The 18,527-nt window shown below is 41.9% G+C and overlaps 1 protein-coding gene across 1 annotated transcript; it reads right to left on the bottom strand.

Moving 5' to 3' along the window:
- Positions 1-10,908: 10,908 nt before the first annotated feature.
- On the bottom strand, positions 10,909-15,958 carry LOC134480026 (disks large homolog 5-like). Its single transcript, XM_063266316.1, has 5 exons — positions 15,523-15,958; positions 14,325-14,493; positions 12,963-13,112; positions 12,141-12,327; positions 10,909-11,193 (listed from the first exon to the last, which is right to left on the bottom strand). The coding sequence occupies exons 1-5, from the start codon at positions 15,647-15,649 to the stop codon at positions 11,179-11,181; spliced, it is 648 nt and encodes a 215-aa protein (XP_063122386.1). The 5' UTR covers positions 15,650-15,958; the 3' UTR covers positions 10,909-11,178.
- Positions 15,959-18,527: the final 2,569 nt, after the last annotated feature.

Here is an 18,527-nt window from a genome sequence, read left to right on the forward strand (position 1 = left end):
CTCATGATGGCAATCCTGTTTCAGGCGAAATATGTGATTGTTTACTAGGGAATTGAGGTTATTGATATGTAAATATTATTTAAACTTCTGTGTTAACTATTGTCATTTTCTTAATTTTTAAGACTTTTGTAGGCTGCTTTTGATTGACTGTCCTAGTGGTGTAAATTTTTTTCCTGTGTCCTCTGGTATTTTATCCTTCCCTGCAAATAAAGTATTCCTATTAGGATCCTCTATAGAGGTGGCTACTGGTTATACGTAGTTTTTAATTTATTTATAATATCACATAATCAGCACAGTAGCTGGGCAGCAGCCTGTTTTGCATGGAACTATGTCTAATTTCCAAATAATGACTCTGAACTCTTTCTTACAGTGTGGCATCTTGGCTGCTCTTTGTTCCACTTGGACAGCCCTCAGGACCAGGCTTTCCTCTGTCTTAACTCATGGCTGCTGTCCTGCTTCCTCCCTCCTCTCCATCACATCCATTCTTCCTTTCTTTTTTTTTTTTATTAACTTGAGTATTTCTTATATACATTTCAAGTGTTATTCCCTTTCCCGGTTTCCGGGCAAACATCCCCCTCCCCCCTCCCCTTCCTTATGGGTGTTCCTCTCCCAACCCTCCCCCCATTGCCGCCCTCCCCCCATAGTCTAGTTCACTGGGGGTTCAGTCTTAGCAGGACGCAGGGCTTCCCCTTCCACTGGTGCTCTTACTAGGATATTCATTGCTACCTATGGGGTCAGAGTCCAGGGTCAGTCCATGTATAGTATTTAGGTAGTGGCTTAGTCCCTGGAAGCTCTGGTTGCTTGACATTGTTGTACTTTTGGGGTCTCGAGCCCCTTCAAGCTCTTCCAGTTCTTTCTCTGATTCCTTCAACGGGGGACCTATTCTCAGTTCAGTGGTTTGCTGCTGGCATTCGCCTCTGTATTTGCCATATTCTGGCTGTGTCTCTCAGGAGCGATCTACATCCGGCTCCTGTCGGTCTGCACTTCTTTGCTTCATCCATCTTGTCCAATTGGGTGGCTGTATATGTATGGGCCACCTGTGGGGCAGGCTCTGAATGGGTGTTCCTTCAGTCTCTGTTTTAATCTTTGCCTCTCCCTTCCCTGCCAAGGGTATTCTTTTTCCTCATTTAAAGAAGGAGTGAAGCATTCACATTTTGATCATCCGTCTTGAGTTTCGTTTGTTCTAGGGATCTAGGGTAATTCAAGCATTTGGGCTAATAGCCACTTATCAATGAGTGCATACCATGTATGTCTTTCTGTGATTGGGTTAGCTCACTCAGGATGATATTTTCCAGTTCCAACCATTTGCCTACGAATTTCATAAACTCGTTGTTTTTGATAGCTGAGTAATATTCCATTGTGTAGATGTACCACATTTTCTGTATCCATTCCTCTGTTGAAGGGCATCTGGGTTCTTTCCAGTTTCTGGCTATTATAAATAAGGCTGCGATGAACATACTGGAGCACGTGTCTCTTTTATATGTTGAGGCATCTTTTGGGTATATGCCCAAGAGAGGTATAGCTGGATCCTCAGGCAGTTCAATGTCCAATTTTCTGAGGAACCTCCAGACTGATTTCCAGAATGGTTTTACCAGTCTGCAATCCCACCAACAATGGAGGAGTGTTCCTCTTTCTCCACATCCTCTCCAGCATCTGCTGTCACCTGAGTTTTTGATCTTAGCCATTCTCACTGGTGTGAGGTGAAATCTCAGGGTTGTTTTGATTTGCATTTCCCTTATGACTAAAGATGTTGAACATTTCTTTAGGTGTTTCTCAGCCATTCGGCATTCCTCAGCTGTGAATTCTTTGTTTAGCTCTGAACCCCATTTTTTAATAGGGTTATTTGTTTCCCTGCGGTCTAACTTCTTGAGTTCTTTGTATATTTTGGATATAAGGCCTCTATCTGTTGTAGGATTGGTAAAGATCTTTTCCCAATCTGTTGGTTGCCATTTTGTCCTAACCACAGTGTCCTTTTCCTTACAGAAGCTTTGCAGTTTTATGAGATCCCATTTGTCGATTCTTGATCTTAGAGCATAAGCCATTGGTGTTTTGTTCAGGAAATTTTTTCCAGTGCCCATGTGTTCCAGATGCTTCCCTAGTTTTTCTTCTATTAGTTTGAGTGTGTCTGGTTTGATGTAGAGGGCCTTGATCCACATGGACTTAAGCTTTGTACAGGGTGATAAGGATGGATCGATCTGCATTCTTCTACATGTTGCCCTCCAGTTGAACCAGCACCATTTGCTGAAAATGCTATCTTTTTTCCATTGGATGGTTTTGGCTCCTTTGTCAAAAATCAAGTGACCATAGGTGTGTGGGTTCATTTCTGGGTCTTCAATTCTATTCCATTGGTCTATCTGTCTGTCTCTGTACCAATACCATGCAGTTTTTATCACTATTGCTCTGTAATACTGCTTGAGTTCAGGGATAGTGATTCCCCCTGAAGTCCTTTTATTTTTGAGGATAGCTTTAGCTATCCTGGGTTTTTTGTTATTCCAGATGAATTTGCAAATTGTTCTGTCTAACACTTTGAAGAAATGGATTGGTATTTTGATGGGGATTGCATTGAATCTGTAGATTGCTTTTGGTAAAATGGCCATTTTTACTATATTTTTTTTTATTAATTTGAGTATTTCTTATATACATTTCAAGTGTTATTCCCTATCCCCGTTTCCGGGCAAACATCCCCCTCCCCCCTCCCCTTCCTTATGGGTGTCCCTCTCCCAACCCTCCCCCCATTGCCGCCCTCCCCCCATAGTCTAGTTCACTGGGGGTTCAGTCTTAGGAGGACGCAGGGCTTCCCCTTCCACTGGTGCTCTTACTCGATATTCATTGCTACCTATGGGGTCAGAGTCCAGGGTCAGTCCATGTATAGTATTTAGGTAGTGGCTTAGTCCCTGGAAGCTCTGGTTGCTTGACATTGTTGTACTTTTGGGGTCTCGAGCCCCTTCAAGCTCTTCCAGTTCTTTCTCTGATTCCTTCAACGGGGGACCTATTCTCAGTTCAGTGGTTTGCTGCTGGCATTCGCCTCTGTATTTGCCATATTCTGGCTGTGTCTCTCAGGAGCGATCTACATCCGGCTCCTGTCAGTCTGCACTTCTTTGCTTCATCCATCTTGTCCAATTGGGTGGCTGTATATGTATGGGCCACCTGTGGGGCAGGCTCTGAATGGGTGTTCCTTCAGTCTCTGTTTTAATCTTTGCCTCTCCCTTCCCTGCCAAGGGTATTCTTTTTCCTCATTTAAAGAAGGAGTGAAGCATTCACATTTTGATCATCCGTCTTGAGTTTCGTTTGTTCTAGGGATCTAGGGTAATTCAAGCATTTGGGCTAATAGCCACTTATCAATGAGTGCATACCATGTATGTCTTTCTGTGATTGGGTTAGCTCACTCAGGATGATATTTTCCAGTTCCAACCATTTGCCTACGAATTTCATAAACTCGTTGTTTTTGATAGCTGAGTAATATTCCATTGTGTAGATGTACCACATTTTCTGTATCCATTCCTCTGTTGAAGGGCATCTGGGTTCTTTCCAGTTTCTGGCTATTATAAATAAGGCTGTGATGAACATAGTGGAGCACGTGTCTCTTTTATATGTTGAGGCATCTTTTGGGTATATGCCCAAGAGAGGTATAGCTGGATCCTCAGGCAGTTCAATGTCCAATTTTCTGAGGAACCTCCAGACTGATTTCCAGAATGGTTTTACCAGTCTGCAATCCCACCAACAATGGAGGAGTGTTCCTCTTTCTCCACATCCTCGCCAGCATCTGCTGTCACCTGAGTTTTTGATCTTAGCCATTCTCACTGGTGTGAGGTGAAATCTCAGGGTTATTTGATTTGCATTTCCCTTATGACTAAAGATGTTGAACATTTCTTTAGGTGTTTCTCAGCCATTCGGCATTCCTCAGCTGTGAATTCTTTGTTTATGCTCTAAGATCAAGAATCTACAAATGGGATCTCATAAAACTGCAAAGCTTCTGTAAGGCAAAGGACACTGTGGTTAGGACAAAACGGCAACCAACAGATTGGGAAAAGATCTTTCCCAGTCCTACAACAGATAGAGGCCTTATATCCAAAATATACAAAGAACTCAAGAAGTTAGACCGCAGGGAAACAAATAACCCTATTAAAAAATGGGGTTCAGAGATAAACCATTCTTCCTTTCTTCTTTGGTAGCTTCTTCTTCCTTCTTCCCTCCTAGTGATCCTCTCTAGCAAAGCCCTCAAAAACTCACCTCCACCATCTCTCTGCTGTGCTTCTTTATAATCACAATTAACTGGGAGCAGAGTCACTTTTTTGGGAGGTTTAACCAGTCTTACTTTCTACCAATTTACCAATTAGCTTTAAAATACATGCAGAATTAGGTCAGTCCCCTACAGGGTTTTCTTTTCTTTCTTTCTTTTCTTTTTTTTTTTTTTTTGGTTGGTTTAATTTTTCCTTTACCTTTTTACTTTTTATTTGATTTTTGGCTATCTCTTATTAATTGTTTATTTTATTTATTTACATTTCCAATGTTGTTCCTCTCTCCAAAATCCCCTAATGAAGCCTATCATCACATTTCTGCTCAGCTTTCCCTATATAACAGTGCTCCCCAACTCACACATATCCATTCCCACCTCACACCTCTAGGATCTCCATTTGGTGGGGCAACAGGCGTAGCAGAATCATGGTCCTACAACCACATTGATACAAAATAAATCAATCCTCATACACAGTACCTAGGACCATAGACCCATACTTGTATACAAGTTGGCTGGCAGTTAAATCCCTAGGAGCTGTGGGTTTGGTCACAGAGGGTCTGGTTAGATATTAAAGACCAATGATTGCTGCTTTCTCTTCTTTTTCTGGTTATAGAGGAAATTATGTTTGTGTGCTTCTCTTTCTTGAAATTATTGTGAGATGATTAATTTCTTGGATATTCTTGGGTAAAATTTAGTTCGTTGTCTTGTAGTTTAACTCCTATTGTCCTATGTTGTGCTTTCTTAGAGAAAAATATTGTTTAAATTTAGTTTTGTCATGTAATATCTTGGTTTCTTCATTTATGGTGATTGTGAATTACACAGTGTATAGGAGCTTGTGTCTGCATTACATCTGCCCAAGATATTCTGGCTATTAGTGTATCTATTGAGAACTCTGGTGTAATTCAAATAGGTCTGAATTCATTTGGTACTGGATATTTATACCTTACCCCTTTTTAATGTTCTTTCTTGGATCTGTGAATTTAGTGTTTTAATTTTTATGTGAAGGGAGGAATTTTTCTGGTACAATTAATTTGGCATTCTGTAGGCTTTTTGTATTTTTTTGGCCATTGCAATTCACTTCTATATCTATTATCCTTAGGTTTGGCCTTAAATTGTGTCCTGAAATTCATGGCTATTTTGGATTCAATACACCATACATTTTCATCTGAGATGGATTCTTTTGCTTTGTGTGGTGATCCTCCTTGATCCCAATTCTTCCATTTATTATCCCGCGGGATAATGAGACATGGTCAGGAATGATGACCTCTTACCATAAACTATATGAAAATAGGGAGGTAAATTTGTGTGTCAAGTATCAGTAGCCTCCTGGATAGGTTTCCTTCCTGGTTGGCCATATACAACAGTTTCAAAAGCCCATGATTTATGTTCCCTGGGATTCCTACGATGATGCAATCAGACATGACAGAGAAAGACCAGAATACACATGAGGGAACTTGATTTATATAATAGAGAACATTTGAAAGTTGGGTTACAAAATATCTGATCACACTGTGATCTCCAAGAATGTATTATTTAATGAAAAACTATTTTGTGGTATAGCATCGCCAGGGCACAGACATTTATGCAAGAGCTGTTTCCTGTAAACATCGAGTTTATTACTGTATGGCTCACCTACCACACACCTTTATTGCAAAGGTAAAGAGTGCACTTAGGTCCAGAGCATTCAAGGCAGGACTTGAAAGGAAATGAAGGTAGCTAAGGCAATGGAAAGTCTTAGAGTTGAAGGATTTTTAGGAAAGTGTTCAGAGGGAACAAGAATTCCCTTATTCTGGGAGGTCAGTGAATTAGGAAGGACCCTTGGGAGTTTTGTTGACAACAGCATCTGAGTCCGGGAACTTCATTGATAAAATTAATGTCTGGATTTTGTGTTGTAAAACAACACATTGGCTCTGCAGCGTTTGGCAAGGTCCATGGACAGAGAGATCACACCAGCTGGGAACAATCTGACAAGAAATCAGGTTTCCTTTAGTCACCTGAGAGGTCCTCAGGAGAGAGGAATGGATGGGTAGCACTTTAATAGAAGGCTTTAGGATCTCATTTAGTGCTACTCTAGATGCCTTCAATATAGATGCAGAAAAAGAAAAACTAAATGACTTCACAGGAATTAGCTCAATTCTGATCATGATTATTTCATATTGGCAGTTTTACTTGATTCGTCTTTTTAAATTTAAACAAGAGCATAGGGTGTAAATTCGAGGTAGCATTACAGTCACAGTACGTTAATACCATCTTTAAGGTGCCCAGCATTGAACCCCACGTGGGTGGAGATTTTACTTTTAAATGCATCACCAGAGAAAATTTCCAATTAACCATGCCAGGGAGGCCCTGATCAGTGTGTATGCTCTGTCCATCTCCACGACAACCCACTTCAGCAGAAACACCTCCAGTTTACAGGTGAAGAAATCACAGCTCAGAACCAATGATCACCAGATCCCTCAGTCTCACTGGCTGTCACTTACACCCACATCCTTCTCTGTGAAGGGAAGCTTTGGGCCTGATGTGGGCTGTGCAAGCTGACTCTCCTGAGATGATCAATGCTATTCTTGAACCTGGGAGAACTGAAGACAAGATGAGCACACAGACTCCTGGGATAGATTCTGCCTCTGGGTCCTATAATGGGACACAGTATCCCTTGCCATGTGCCTCTCCTCATCTGAGGAGTCTGTTCCCATGTGTCAGCTTCTATGGCAATGGGTCTCAAAACTCCTAGTGCTGCAACTCTGCAATACAGCTCTTCATGCTGTGGTGACCCCAACCATAAAATTGTTTCATTGCTACTTCGTAATAAATATTGCTGTTCTTATAAGTCATAATATGCAAGGTATCTGTTATCAAGGTATCTGATATGCAATCTGTGTGAGAGGTTGTGCCTCACAGGTTGATAAACATTGCTTTATACAATTTATTTTTAAAAGAAAGGCCTTCATATAAGGAGGACCTGAGGCAGTCCTAAGTGCAGAGAAACCATGAAATACTGACAAGTTTTAGCAGTCCCAAGGCTGCTTGCATTATCAACAGCAGAGCTTTCTGGCTAAAGGCACAATGTGAAATCACGGTCCCCATTACTTTTCTTACCTCAATTTTCTCCGTTACGTCTGTCTGCTTGGACACGTTTGTCCAGGAAGCTAGTCTCTGTAGTCTCTGATAAAGGCAGAATGCTAAAGGCAGGAATGGTTTCCCTCTTTCGGCCCACAGTCACTTTTATAGAAGTAAGTTCAAATCCCCCGTGGGTAACTGTCTGTTTCTCACATAGTGGATGAGAATTGAAATATCATCTGTTTGAGTTGACAAAAACCAACTCCCACTTCAGATTTAGAGCTGACCAACAATTACTTCCAGGAGAATGAAGAAGCCTGCCAGGCCTGGATACTCAGATCCCCTCCCTGCTGGGATAATCCCACCCACAGTAGACTTCAGCTTCACCTAGCAGGTGTTACAGAAAAGTCTGTCCTTAAGATTCTGTAATCCACAATATGCACAAACCCTTTAGTTGTTAGGTGGCCGATTTGGGGAGTTTCTCCATGTTATAATAATTCTGCCCTCTTCTCTCCCCTTGGATGCACTCTGTTTTCTCTTGTCTGTTGGTCCTAGAAGGACCTGGGTCAACTCATGGGCTTCTAGGGGAGGAACTTTTGTTGTAGGAGTGAACATGGATCAAGAATGCAACCCCATTCTGACTGGGCAACTAAGCTCCAGAAAATTTCCCCAGGCAAAGACTTGGGTCATGTGGGAGCCTACACTGTTTAACAGGGAGATCTGGTTGCTTTCTCCAGGAAGAAGCACTTGGGGGTTGAGTATCACTTCTCAACCTTCTGTTTTAAGTCACTTCTCAGAAGAGACACTTTGTTCTACTCCTCCATGGGACCTACCCTTCAGTGTGGCTGGAGGATCCTATGGTGTTACAGCTCTGAGCTGGGAGTAGGAGCACTCAGACTGACTTGGAGAAGCCTATTTTCAAGTTTATCTAGATGTGAGGAACAGGTGCTTTTAAAGAAGCATGTGAAAGTTTTTCTTGCAGGAAAGCCCACTCTGCTGGCAAAGTCAGGCAGGACAGGGAAAAGGGAGTTCATTTGCTGCCATCACAACCTACCAGACTCTCTGTGGGGTGAAGTATTCCCTCACCTTGGTAACAAGAGCATGTAATAAATGAAGTTTTGCCACTCTCTGTAGTGGAGCCGATGTCAAAGTCTCACTGAGAATCATGCATAGCCTGGATTTAGGCTGTATTAATGTAGGCAACAATTTCAGTGTTATCTGCAAGGTACCATGGGAGAGTAGTAACCCAAGTCTGCATGCACCTCGACAGTTTTCACTGTAGTCTTCTAATTCATTTTGTAAAATTTTATAGTGAGTTCATGGAAGAACAGGCTCAAACATAGACATGAACAATCAAAGACACCCACATACACACACACACACACACACACACACACACACACGCCCATACTTTACTGACATGGTGCATATTTTTTGCAAACCACAAATATGGTGAGCATTAATGAAAATACACTAATTATTAAATCAATGGAAGAAGCTGTGGTGAAGCTGGGGCTTAGAGTTACTTAAAAGGTCCTATGAAGGCTCTTCTTTTACTGGAGGCTAAACTTCAAATGCAATTGGGGTTCCCTATTTTCTTTTTGCATAGCACATAGGACTAGGGTGGAAACCAGGGTTTTCAGCATGTTTGGCAAGTACTGTAACATTGAATTAAATCCTTAGGCTGGAACACTATTAATGTTACACAAAATTACAGGGCAAGCTGGATGAAGACACCTAGCTGACAGTGTGGACATCTTAAGATTTGTACTGGACAGTGACAGACTTTTCTGAAGACTGGAAATGTTTACAATGTCAGAGAGAATGGAAGGCCCCTCAGACTACAATTTACTCTAAGAACAGTTTATTCAAGTAAGGGATAACTTGAACTATTGTCTCCTGTCACAGATGTCAGTAGAAATTATGCAAGGTATTGTATGCCAGTGGTAGCATTAGCAAGACAAAGCACACCTTGTCTTGAAGGCTAATAAATTAGGAATATGTATAGCAAGACACTAGCTCTTCCAGGTCCTTTCATAGTAACTGAGAAGCTCAAATACACTGGCAATGTGAAAGTGTGGTGGATATCTAGTTACCACTAGCTTCTGTTTTGATACAGACGACGCTTTCTGTGGCATGGTCAGCTTATAATGAATGACTAGAGGACCTATGCTTGAGAATAAACAAACAATACATTGCTTCTCTAGATGCTGAGCTCTTAAAAGCCTTGGTGTCACAGCAACTGTTTGTGGACATTCTGGATCATTCCTTCTGAACTTTAACTTTCTGAGTAACTCAGACTCTGAGTAAGTCAGTTCAATTCCATAAATTGGAAATCAGTCACCTGGAAAAAAATACTTTTACAACAGGAACCCAGATTTGCCACGGAAAAAGGGCAGCTTGAACTGGCCCACCTAGGTTCTGGGTTTGCACAGGCTTGCTATCCAAAAGAAACATGTGCTCACAGCTGTAGGCTGCATTCACTATGGTTGCTCTTGAGGTTCCTCCCTAAACGGCTTAGATTAAGATAATTTTCTTAATATCTATCAAAAGAATTCATTATGTGCAGCAGGCCTACAGGAAGATGGTTTCCATTCTGTATTTTATAAATGTGCATAGTAGATATGGTCATCACTGATACTAGGTGAAGTATCTGCTCTAATATGGAAACTAAGTGATGCTGGAGGAACATCCTGAATCCTCAATGAGCAGTGGGGCCACCTGAGCCCTGTATGGATGCCTGGTAGCCTAACACATTGAGCCTGCACAGCTCAGTAAGAATACACATTTCCTGAGATCTCTCTGTTTAATTTGAGGTACCCTGTCCACCTAAGGGAGCACATGCCCTGGAAAGACAAAAGCCACCTGCAGGATCTGTGGTGATGACTCACAGGTTAGAACCTGCAGGATCTGTGGTGATGCCTCACAGGTTAGAACCTCTGCTGCTCTCTCAGAAGAAGCACATGGTTCCCAACAATAATCTACAACAGGGAATGTGATTCCTTCTTTTGGACTATGAGGGAAATTCACCCAGGACAGGCCACAGACATACAATAGAGAAAAAGACCCATTGACATAAATGATCATTCTACGCCTAATCCACAACAATAAAAACACAGCATATGTATGGTCTAGGACAACAGCATTTATCAAAACCTTTTTCCCAACATGACTTTGGAGGTCATTATCTGTGGGGGTATATTGACAGTGTATTGCAAGAAAGACTGAAGCATATGGTTCTCCATTAGGATTACTTCCATATACCTTTGGAAATGTCAATTTGTCTACAGCTCTACAAATATGAGTGTATATTAATCAAAATGTGCTACACAGGATCAATAATGAACGTGTGTTGTAGACTGTTTTATTAAGATTAGCAGAAAACATGACCGCATGGATAAAGTATGGCAGTGATCACATCATAAAATGTGCACCCAAGAAAAGAACACATTATCCACACAAAACACACTATCACTCTAGGTAACCATTGGTGGCTTTGAATTTACTATTTAGCCCAGCAACTCTGGACCGTGCAGAATCCATCTTTAGCTGTCAGTTCTAAGAGCACAAGAGGGGACAGAACACTTGAATAAGCAAGATGGTCTCAAGAGTCAAGAGTTAAAAATCAAGTTTTATTCATAAGGAATACAATTTAAAACAAAAAAGGATTAAAATGAATATTAATATAAATATATAAAAGTATTTTCAGATGTGAAAAATATTAACAAGAACATATAACTACGAAATAACAAAACAAAAACTTCATTTAAGATCATAACAAAAATATTTTAAACAGCATATTCTTAGTGAACATTTAGAAGCACAGTTATATTGCTGTTTCTCCTCTAGCAGGCAAAATGGCAATGCAGTCCCCAAGTGGTCTCTCAAATGGTGTTATCCTAAACAGGAAGAGAATAAGATATCAATCAGTCAGGCTGGCTTAGTGAAAGATAAATTTAGTGTTTCTTAGCAAAAAATAAATTAAACTATGAGGGAGAGTATTCATCCAAAAAATGTTGGTATTATCCAGGATGGAGGTCCACAGGGGAATCCTGAGAAAGCAACCTACTCTTCTGGAGGCTCTCTTCCTGCTGTGTGTCGCATTCCAGCTCTTTTGCAATTTCTGAGACCAGGGAGAGGAAGGCAGTTATTCAGAAACTGATGTGTTGGGGACTTGCATGCCAGCTGTCAGGTTGCTGCCTTCTACCCACTCAGCTCTATTTTAGGTCACCATTGATGTGTTAACTGATAACATTGCTAGTGTGTCTGTGGGCAGGGCAAAGTCTACAACAACCCTGACAGTAATGTGGGCTGCCCATCTGGGCCTCAGACTTTAACCAGTGCAAACCAAGAACAGGGCAATGGGAAGAGACCTCATTGGGTTGCAGGATGAAAGGAGAAGTCAACCTGTCACCAAGATGAAAGCCAATGACAAAGAATAATTTGCCATATGCACTCGGTTCTTATCCCTGAAAGGTGCTTCCCAACTTGGAGGTCACATGACCACAGAATATCATTTATCACAGGAACAAAACTTGTTCAAAGTGGTACATAGCATCCATTCTATCACAGGGACATGCAGTAATATGATAGGTTATTCATCTGTCACCATTTCCAGACTGCAGCTTCAAAAAGAGCACCAAAGCATAGTTGTTAATAAGTCAGTTCCTGAAAAGTGGTTGTCTTCCCAGAATACTCGTGCACAGACAGAGGAATGAACATTCCATAGCATGAGGTGGTTGTATTGTTGGAGTGTACATTATTAAGGTGGTAGGGAAAGCAAACATGTATCAAATTGGCAAATGGAATCAGATATTTTTAGGCTGACACAGCTGCTTGTCCCTACCAGAAGTTGCTTGGTCTGGAGGTTGCTGGTTTTCTCCTGTTCGTCTTTATCTTTCTTGTTCAAATCAAACAAAAATTTCTGTAGCAGCGGTGCAGAATCAAGCTGTTCTGCTTTGCTCTCCTTTCTGAATGGGAACAACTTCTTGTGCATACATATCTTGTCCATATGGATCCGGCTGGGCAGGTTCCTGGAAACACACACTGCATAGTTAGATCCTGCACCCTCTTCCTCCCATTCCTACTCCCAAGTCTCACAAACACGCTCTGGACCCAGATACCAGTGAAAACTTCATAGAATACATCTTGATACACACAAGGCTGCTGCACAAACATCAAACAGCCAATTCAGGGTAGACTAAATTGTTTCTGTGACCCAAGTACCAAAAAGCGTTCATTTCTCTCCACAACAACAGGGGATATACATCTATCCATGGAAGCAAAAGGCATGGGGGCAACATTAATAAATAGTGGGCAAATACCCTCAAAGGAGGTCAGTAGAATTAAGGGAAGGTCATGTTATCCATGTGGTCCACACACTGAGTTTTGTTAAACCTGGTGTGACCGCAGAGGCCCAGTTCAGCCTATTAGCCATTTGGTGAGCTGAATAAGTACTGGTCTACCTAGAGCCTTCTGAAAATGCCTAGACACTCTGGGTATGAGTAACAGTCTCCTGTGGACCTAAAAACTGAGTCCAAAAGGCACAGGGCACAGTGATGTTTAAAGAGCACAAGACATGGAGCCAGAGCTGCTAGACCTCCAGTCAGAACAAAAGATGTCACCTGTGGGCAAAGCAGAGTTAATGGCCTCTCTGACCAGTGCTCACCGATAGAAGTTAATTTCCTTCTGGAGCTCCTGAAATTTCTCACAATGCTCGATGTTCCTCATCTCTAAGTTGTGCAGTAATGACATGACCTCCCTCTCCTTTATCTTCAATTTTTCATAAAATGGATTTGACCTGATGTAGCGGCTGGCCCTAGGACAGTAAAACCCAATGAACATCTGCGTTTAGGAATATATGAACTCAGGCTGGGTCTTCTAGTACCCCAGCCCTGGGAGGACAATTTCTGAGTTCTACATATTGGTAGCTTCTTCAGCTTCAGAAACTTGTTATTCTGGGCCCAGGACCCCATAAGCTCGGCATCGAGATAAAGGGTTCCCAGGTTCCCTTTCTTCACTCAGAAGGGCTGGATCTGCAGTCAAGCTAGTTATGCTAACAAGGGCCTAGGCCACAGCTCTCCCACATCCAAGACCTAGAAAACTGTGATTTCATTTTTCCTGTTTTGACAACAGGAATTCTACATCCTGAATAATTAATATTGTAGAGACACACAATTCACACAATTATGGAGTTGAGAACATAAATCGCCACAAAAGTATAATCTGCCAAATGGCACAAATATACAGACAAATGTGACCACATTGGCAAAGAAGTGTGCAGTTGAAGAGGGGCTCCCAAAACAAAGCACTCACATCACCATGAAATTGTTATACATGAATATACTCAGGAAAAAACATAGACCCCTAGATTCCAAGTGTGGGGGGAAATATAAACATATAAAAATTGTGCATATGCATGTAGGTGTGTACACACAGAGACACAGAAACTGGGACACACACACAGGAAAAGAAAAGTAAACAGTAAGAGAATGAAAAAGGGAGCGAAATATGCAAACGGAGAACACAATCAGAATCAGAAAAAATGCATGCCACATTATTGGCTCAGAGGTAAACAAAAAAGAAGGAAAAGCCCTGTGTCTCTGGCCATCTAGTCAAACAATGAGATGAACAATTTGGGATCTGTCACCTCAGGCTACTGCAACAAGAGTCCAGCACTCAGTCACCTTCCTAGCACACACCCAAACTCACAGCACCTAGAACCTTGCAAAGCTACCACCTGTCAAGGGCTTTCCAAATGCACACTGGGAACTCGTGCTCCAGTGACGTTATCCCTGAATCCTCACTAAGGCCACAAGTTCAGATTTTCAGCTGGAGGCAGCAGATGAGACCATTTCCCATCTCACTCCTGACCAAGGGTCAGGTTCTGATCTCCTCTATATCAGAAATGAGGTTTAGGACGAGTATTTTGGGAGGCACAGCTTTCTAGACCCCAACACCTTAATAGAATACGATGGAGGTGACATTGCAGGTCCATGAGTGACACAAGGCAGTTTGGAGCAATGCATACCTGTTGTTCCTGTATCTCTCTGTCACGTAAGTCAGGAGATCTCTTAGCTCATTTCTCTCCTCAGTAGCTGACTGCAGCTGTCTAATCAGTCTCTGCTCTTCTGTGTTCTCCGTGTTGGCCTCCTTGTTGATTACCACAGGGCCAGGGGATGATGTCAGTCTCCCATCCTCTGTAGGTAGAAGAACACAAGTGAACATTTTTGGGGATACTGATGAGTGTGCATAGACCATGGCAAGCCCCAAACAGGAGGAGAGCATGTGTAGACCACAGTGTCACCACAAAGAGTTTGTTGTTGCCTAAGAGACCTCCTCAGTGGAAGTCAACTCTCCCAGCACTCTATAGAGACCAAGAGATGTCAGATGCCGGGTGTTCCCTATGCCTGCTGACCCATGCTCCATGTACCACAGAGATGGCTTCTACAGGATTGTTATCAAGTTAACAGGGTACAACTTTCTTTCAGGACCCTCACTGCTATACTTTCAGAAGTCAGATGATAAATTCAACCTCCAAAAGATTTCAGTGATTGAAGATACTCAGATGTCCCGCACTGATACTCTAGGCCACACCATTTGGAATTTAAAAGCATTGCGGGGGATGTCATGGTCAACGGACTTATCAATTCCCCTAACTGAAACACCAAATGCCACAGAAGTGCCAATTGGTTACAGGCTGAATCTTTGGTCTACCTTCTACAAATAGTTTTAGTACTGTAAAAAAATGTAACACACAAACTCTAATTTATAATGCTAAGGATGTCCCATCTCTGCCAATTAGAAAAAGTCAGAGGAGTTCTAAGAACATAAGGCCAGAAGCATAATTCTCTCCCCGATAGTAAAGACAGAGATCTACTATATTTAAAGAAGCAATGAGTGTGAAGTAGATTGATGCCCTGTCTAAATTCAATAAAGTTGGACACTCAGTGTCTCCTGATCGTGTTATTATATCAATGTAATGTATCATATGCACGTTAAAAGTGAAGGCCTGAAGTTCACAGAATAATAGCATTGGCCTTACCATGTCCTCCCTTTGGGTTGGGCAAACTAATGTTCTGAAGTCCTTGACTTTTAGGAATTGTGATCTTCATGGAAATTCAATTCCTTTGCAGATACTCCAGTTGTTCTGGCCTATTGCTAGACAGGTCAGCATAAGCCTATTCTCCCTCTGACAGAAAGCTCAGCATACAATTCACAGAACTTACTCAGCATTCCCCAAGCCAGCTTTCGTTGTGCATCATTTATTTTTGATGAAAGGCGTGATTCCCTCACTCCAGTCTGTCCAAAATCAGCGTTCACTCTCCCAAAATTCTTGCGAAGCCGGGAAAACATGTCTTCCTGTGTATCTGCCAGGCAGGGAATGAGAAAAAGTAGGGCACTGGTGGTTACTACAACACTGGTGACATCACAGAGGATGCCAAGAACTCTCTAGGACACAATAGAATGTCCAAGAAGGGACCGCTGATGTCATGGTGAACAGACATTGCCTCCCTGCTAATAATCTCCCTGTACAGTGAATAAGCTGAGGTGCCCTTTCCTGGAGAACTTCCCAGGGCATAGTCACTGAGCAACTCCTGCTTGCAAGACCAAATTTTCGTCAAGGCTTGATTATAAAAACCTGAGTTATTCCTATACATTTTAATGAATTTTTCCCTCTAAATGCTGCCCAAAAATATCTCATCTTAAGTCAAATTATCCTTACTCATCAATATCAGCCATTAAAAATTCCTGAGAAATAATACCAGTTCGAATAAGCAGTCAGAAGGTTCTCCTGTCTCCTTATGTACACGTGCTTGAAATCACATCAAGAAATAGCCTGTAGGTTAGGTTGCGACATGGGTGTGTGTTATGGGAACACTCATGAAGCCTTGTCCTTAGCTTAGCATTCAACAGTTGCCACAAAATTCCTTAGGAGAAAGAGTTGAAATCATTATGTTGTTAGGAACAGTGTGGAGTCCAATTGCCAAAGGAAAGTGAAATGTAGGAGCCACCAATGGAGGCACCCTCATGCTGCTTGGGGGTTCTCCTATTTTTACTAATGTCACCAAAGGAGCATTGCTCACAGGCCTCTGTAAGCTCTACCATGAGATTCTGACTGACAGTTTGTGTCTTAGGCCTTTCACAGGGCATGAACTATTTCTCTAAATTTAACCCCATTCTTCTAGTTTTGAGACCCAACCGGTGATTATCTCTTAACCCCTATGCCCTGCTTTGGTCCATATCACTTCACTACCATGTCTATTCTGAAGCTCCAGCTTCAGCTTTCCTCACCCTGTGTTCCTCTGTAAGCCTGGAGTTCTGCCCACATACTTTCTGCAGCATATCTTGGCCTTCAGATCTTTATTTTGTCCAATCGGCAGTTAGACAACACCTAAGAGATCTCTCAGCTTGTGTTGAGCTGGTGAGAAGGACAAACATCTACAAAATAGCAAACTTGATGATGGACCATAGAAATGACAAGACAGTAATCCTGCCAGCACTTAGCTCTCTGCCAGTAAAGAACTAACAATTGAAAGTTGACACACCTTAGTACAAAGGGAGCTCACCTCATCATTTCCCCTTTTACACCAAAAAAAATAACTTTATCTTTAACACTGATCAGCTAGATAAAATTAGAAAATTTATAGGATGCATCAGATAAGAATGACTGTCACAACATTTAGTCCATTTGTATTTGGCAAAATTGGAGAAGGTACTTCATGAACTAAATTATATTAGTGTAAAATTTTGTACCTGAATCATTTTCTCTCACTTTTTAAGCTTTTTTATTCTCTATTTATCATAGCTTGCACTTATTAGCCATAACAACTCTCCTGAAATGAAAAACAATTTTGTTAATTTTAAATAATTTAAGGGTTTATGTCCTTCATCTTTATAATTTTACACCTCTTTTGTGGACATATTGCCATTTTTTTCTTTTTTCAACTTCCACAAGTAGATTATTTTTTCTCTGATATGGAGAAGGATGCAAGGGTGGACTTCAGATATGAGGTGATGGTGGATGTCAACGGAGTTGAGCTGCATGATGCGAAATTCACAGAGAACAAACAAGGAGTTTAAAAAAACTAAAATGAGCACAGTGGGGATGAAGAAATGAATGCTTAGCATGGAAATGTATGGCAGTGGACTCTGCATTTGTGGCGTGGGCTGGGTTTGGGTGGGGTTCTGGAGTAGTCAGAATGTTGTCTGTTCTGGTCCTTCCAGGGAAACTCCTCCCTCATCTCTCATCCCTCCTCTGCCTCCACCTCCACCTCCAACTGCCATAACTGCCTCCTACTACAGCAGCAGCTTCTGGGCATCTGCCTTTCTGCTCAAGCAGAAGTGCTCGGGGGTGATACAAGCTTTGAAAAGTCCAGGGGAGCAGTCAAGCCATGCACACTCTGTTGTCATCCCCGTCGGGGCTCAGGATTTATGGTGCCAGAGCGGTTGTGGCGGGCATTTTGATGCTGCAGTGGGTTGTCTGTCGAGCCCCTCATTCTGGACCTCCCATGTCCACCCTGGTCCTGTCAGGTTCCTAGTTGTCACATTCCTGTGTGATGGTGAACTCGTTTTCTTTTCTGAGTCTCATGACAAGAGAAGGTTAAGAGTAAACTATCTAATCATTTCCATCTGAGACCTGAGAAGGAGAAATGTTGCCTGAAGAAACAGGAAATTCAGAGAAAATAGCTTCCAATTCTAAAGAAATGACAGAAATTGTTGGCTACCATGACAGACAGTCAGCAAATATTCTTGTGTCATTGTGGCATCCAGTGTCAATTGAATGGGCCAGGGGCGCTGACAAAACTCCTTTGAAGTAGGTCATTTGAAGGACTATCCTATTTTTCTCCAAAGCCTGGGACAACAGACTTCCCCATGATCCCCTTCTCCACAGTCTGGACAACTTTCTGGCAGCAGTGGAGGTAAGTGGGTAGTATTTCACCCCATGGCCTCTTTGCCACATTTGAAGGAAACTCCAGTTAGGGTTCTTTAGTGCCCATCATTTTCTTCAGAATATTTTGGGGACACTGCAAGGAGTTGAGGTCTCTCCCACTGTGAAAAGCCTTTGTCTACTAGGACATCAGAAATGGCAGATTTTTCAGGTCTCTAAAGGATTTGAGAACCACCTTTTTATGTAAAGTATATCTCACTGGACAAACGTGGCTTTTTTTCAAGGGATTTACTTTCTCTGTACCTTTGAATACATATAAAAGAAGCTAAATAAAGCTCATTT

Source organism: Rattus norvegicus, chromosome 8, assembly GCF_036323735.1.
Source record: "Rattus norvegicus strain BN/NHsdMcwi chromosome 8, GRCr8, whole genome shotgun sequence".
Taxonomy (NCBI): domain Eukaryota; kingdom Metazoa; phylum Chordata; class Mammalia; order Rodentia; family Muridae; genus Rattus; species Rattus norvegicus.

What these genes read in the sequence shown, in the direction of transcription:
- LOC134480026 (XM_063266316.1), bottom strand. Translation starts at nt 15,649, where the DNA reads ATGTTTTCCCGGCTTCGCAAGAATTTTGGGAGAGTGAACGCTGATTTT. An exon ending in GCTGGCTTGGGGAATGCTGA is followed by an intron (nt 14,494 to 15,522) that starts GTAAGTTCTGTG and finishes TTCTACCTACAG; the next exon opens with AGGATGGGAGACTGACATCA. An exon ending in AAGGAAATTAACTTCTATCG is followed by an intron (nt 12,328 to 12,962) that starts GTGAGCACTGGT and finishes GTGTGTTTCCAG; the next exon opens with GAACCTGCCCAGCCGGATCC.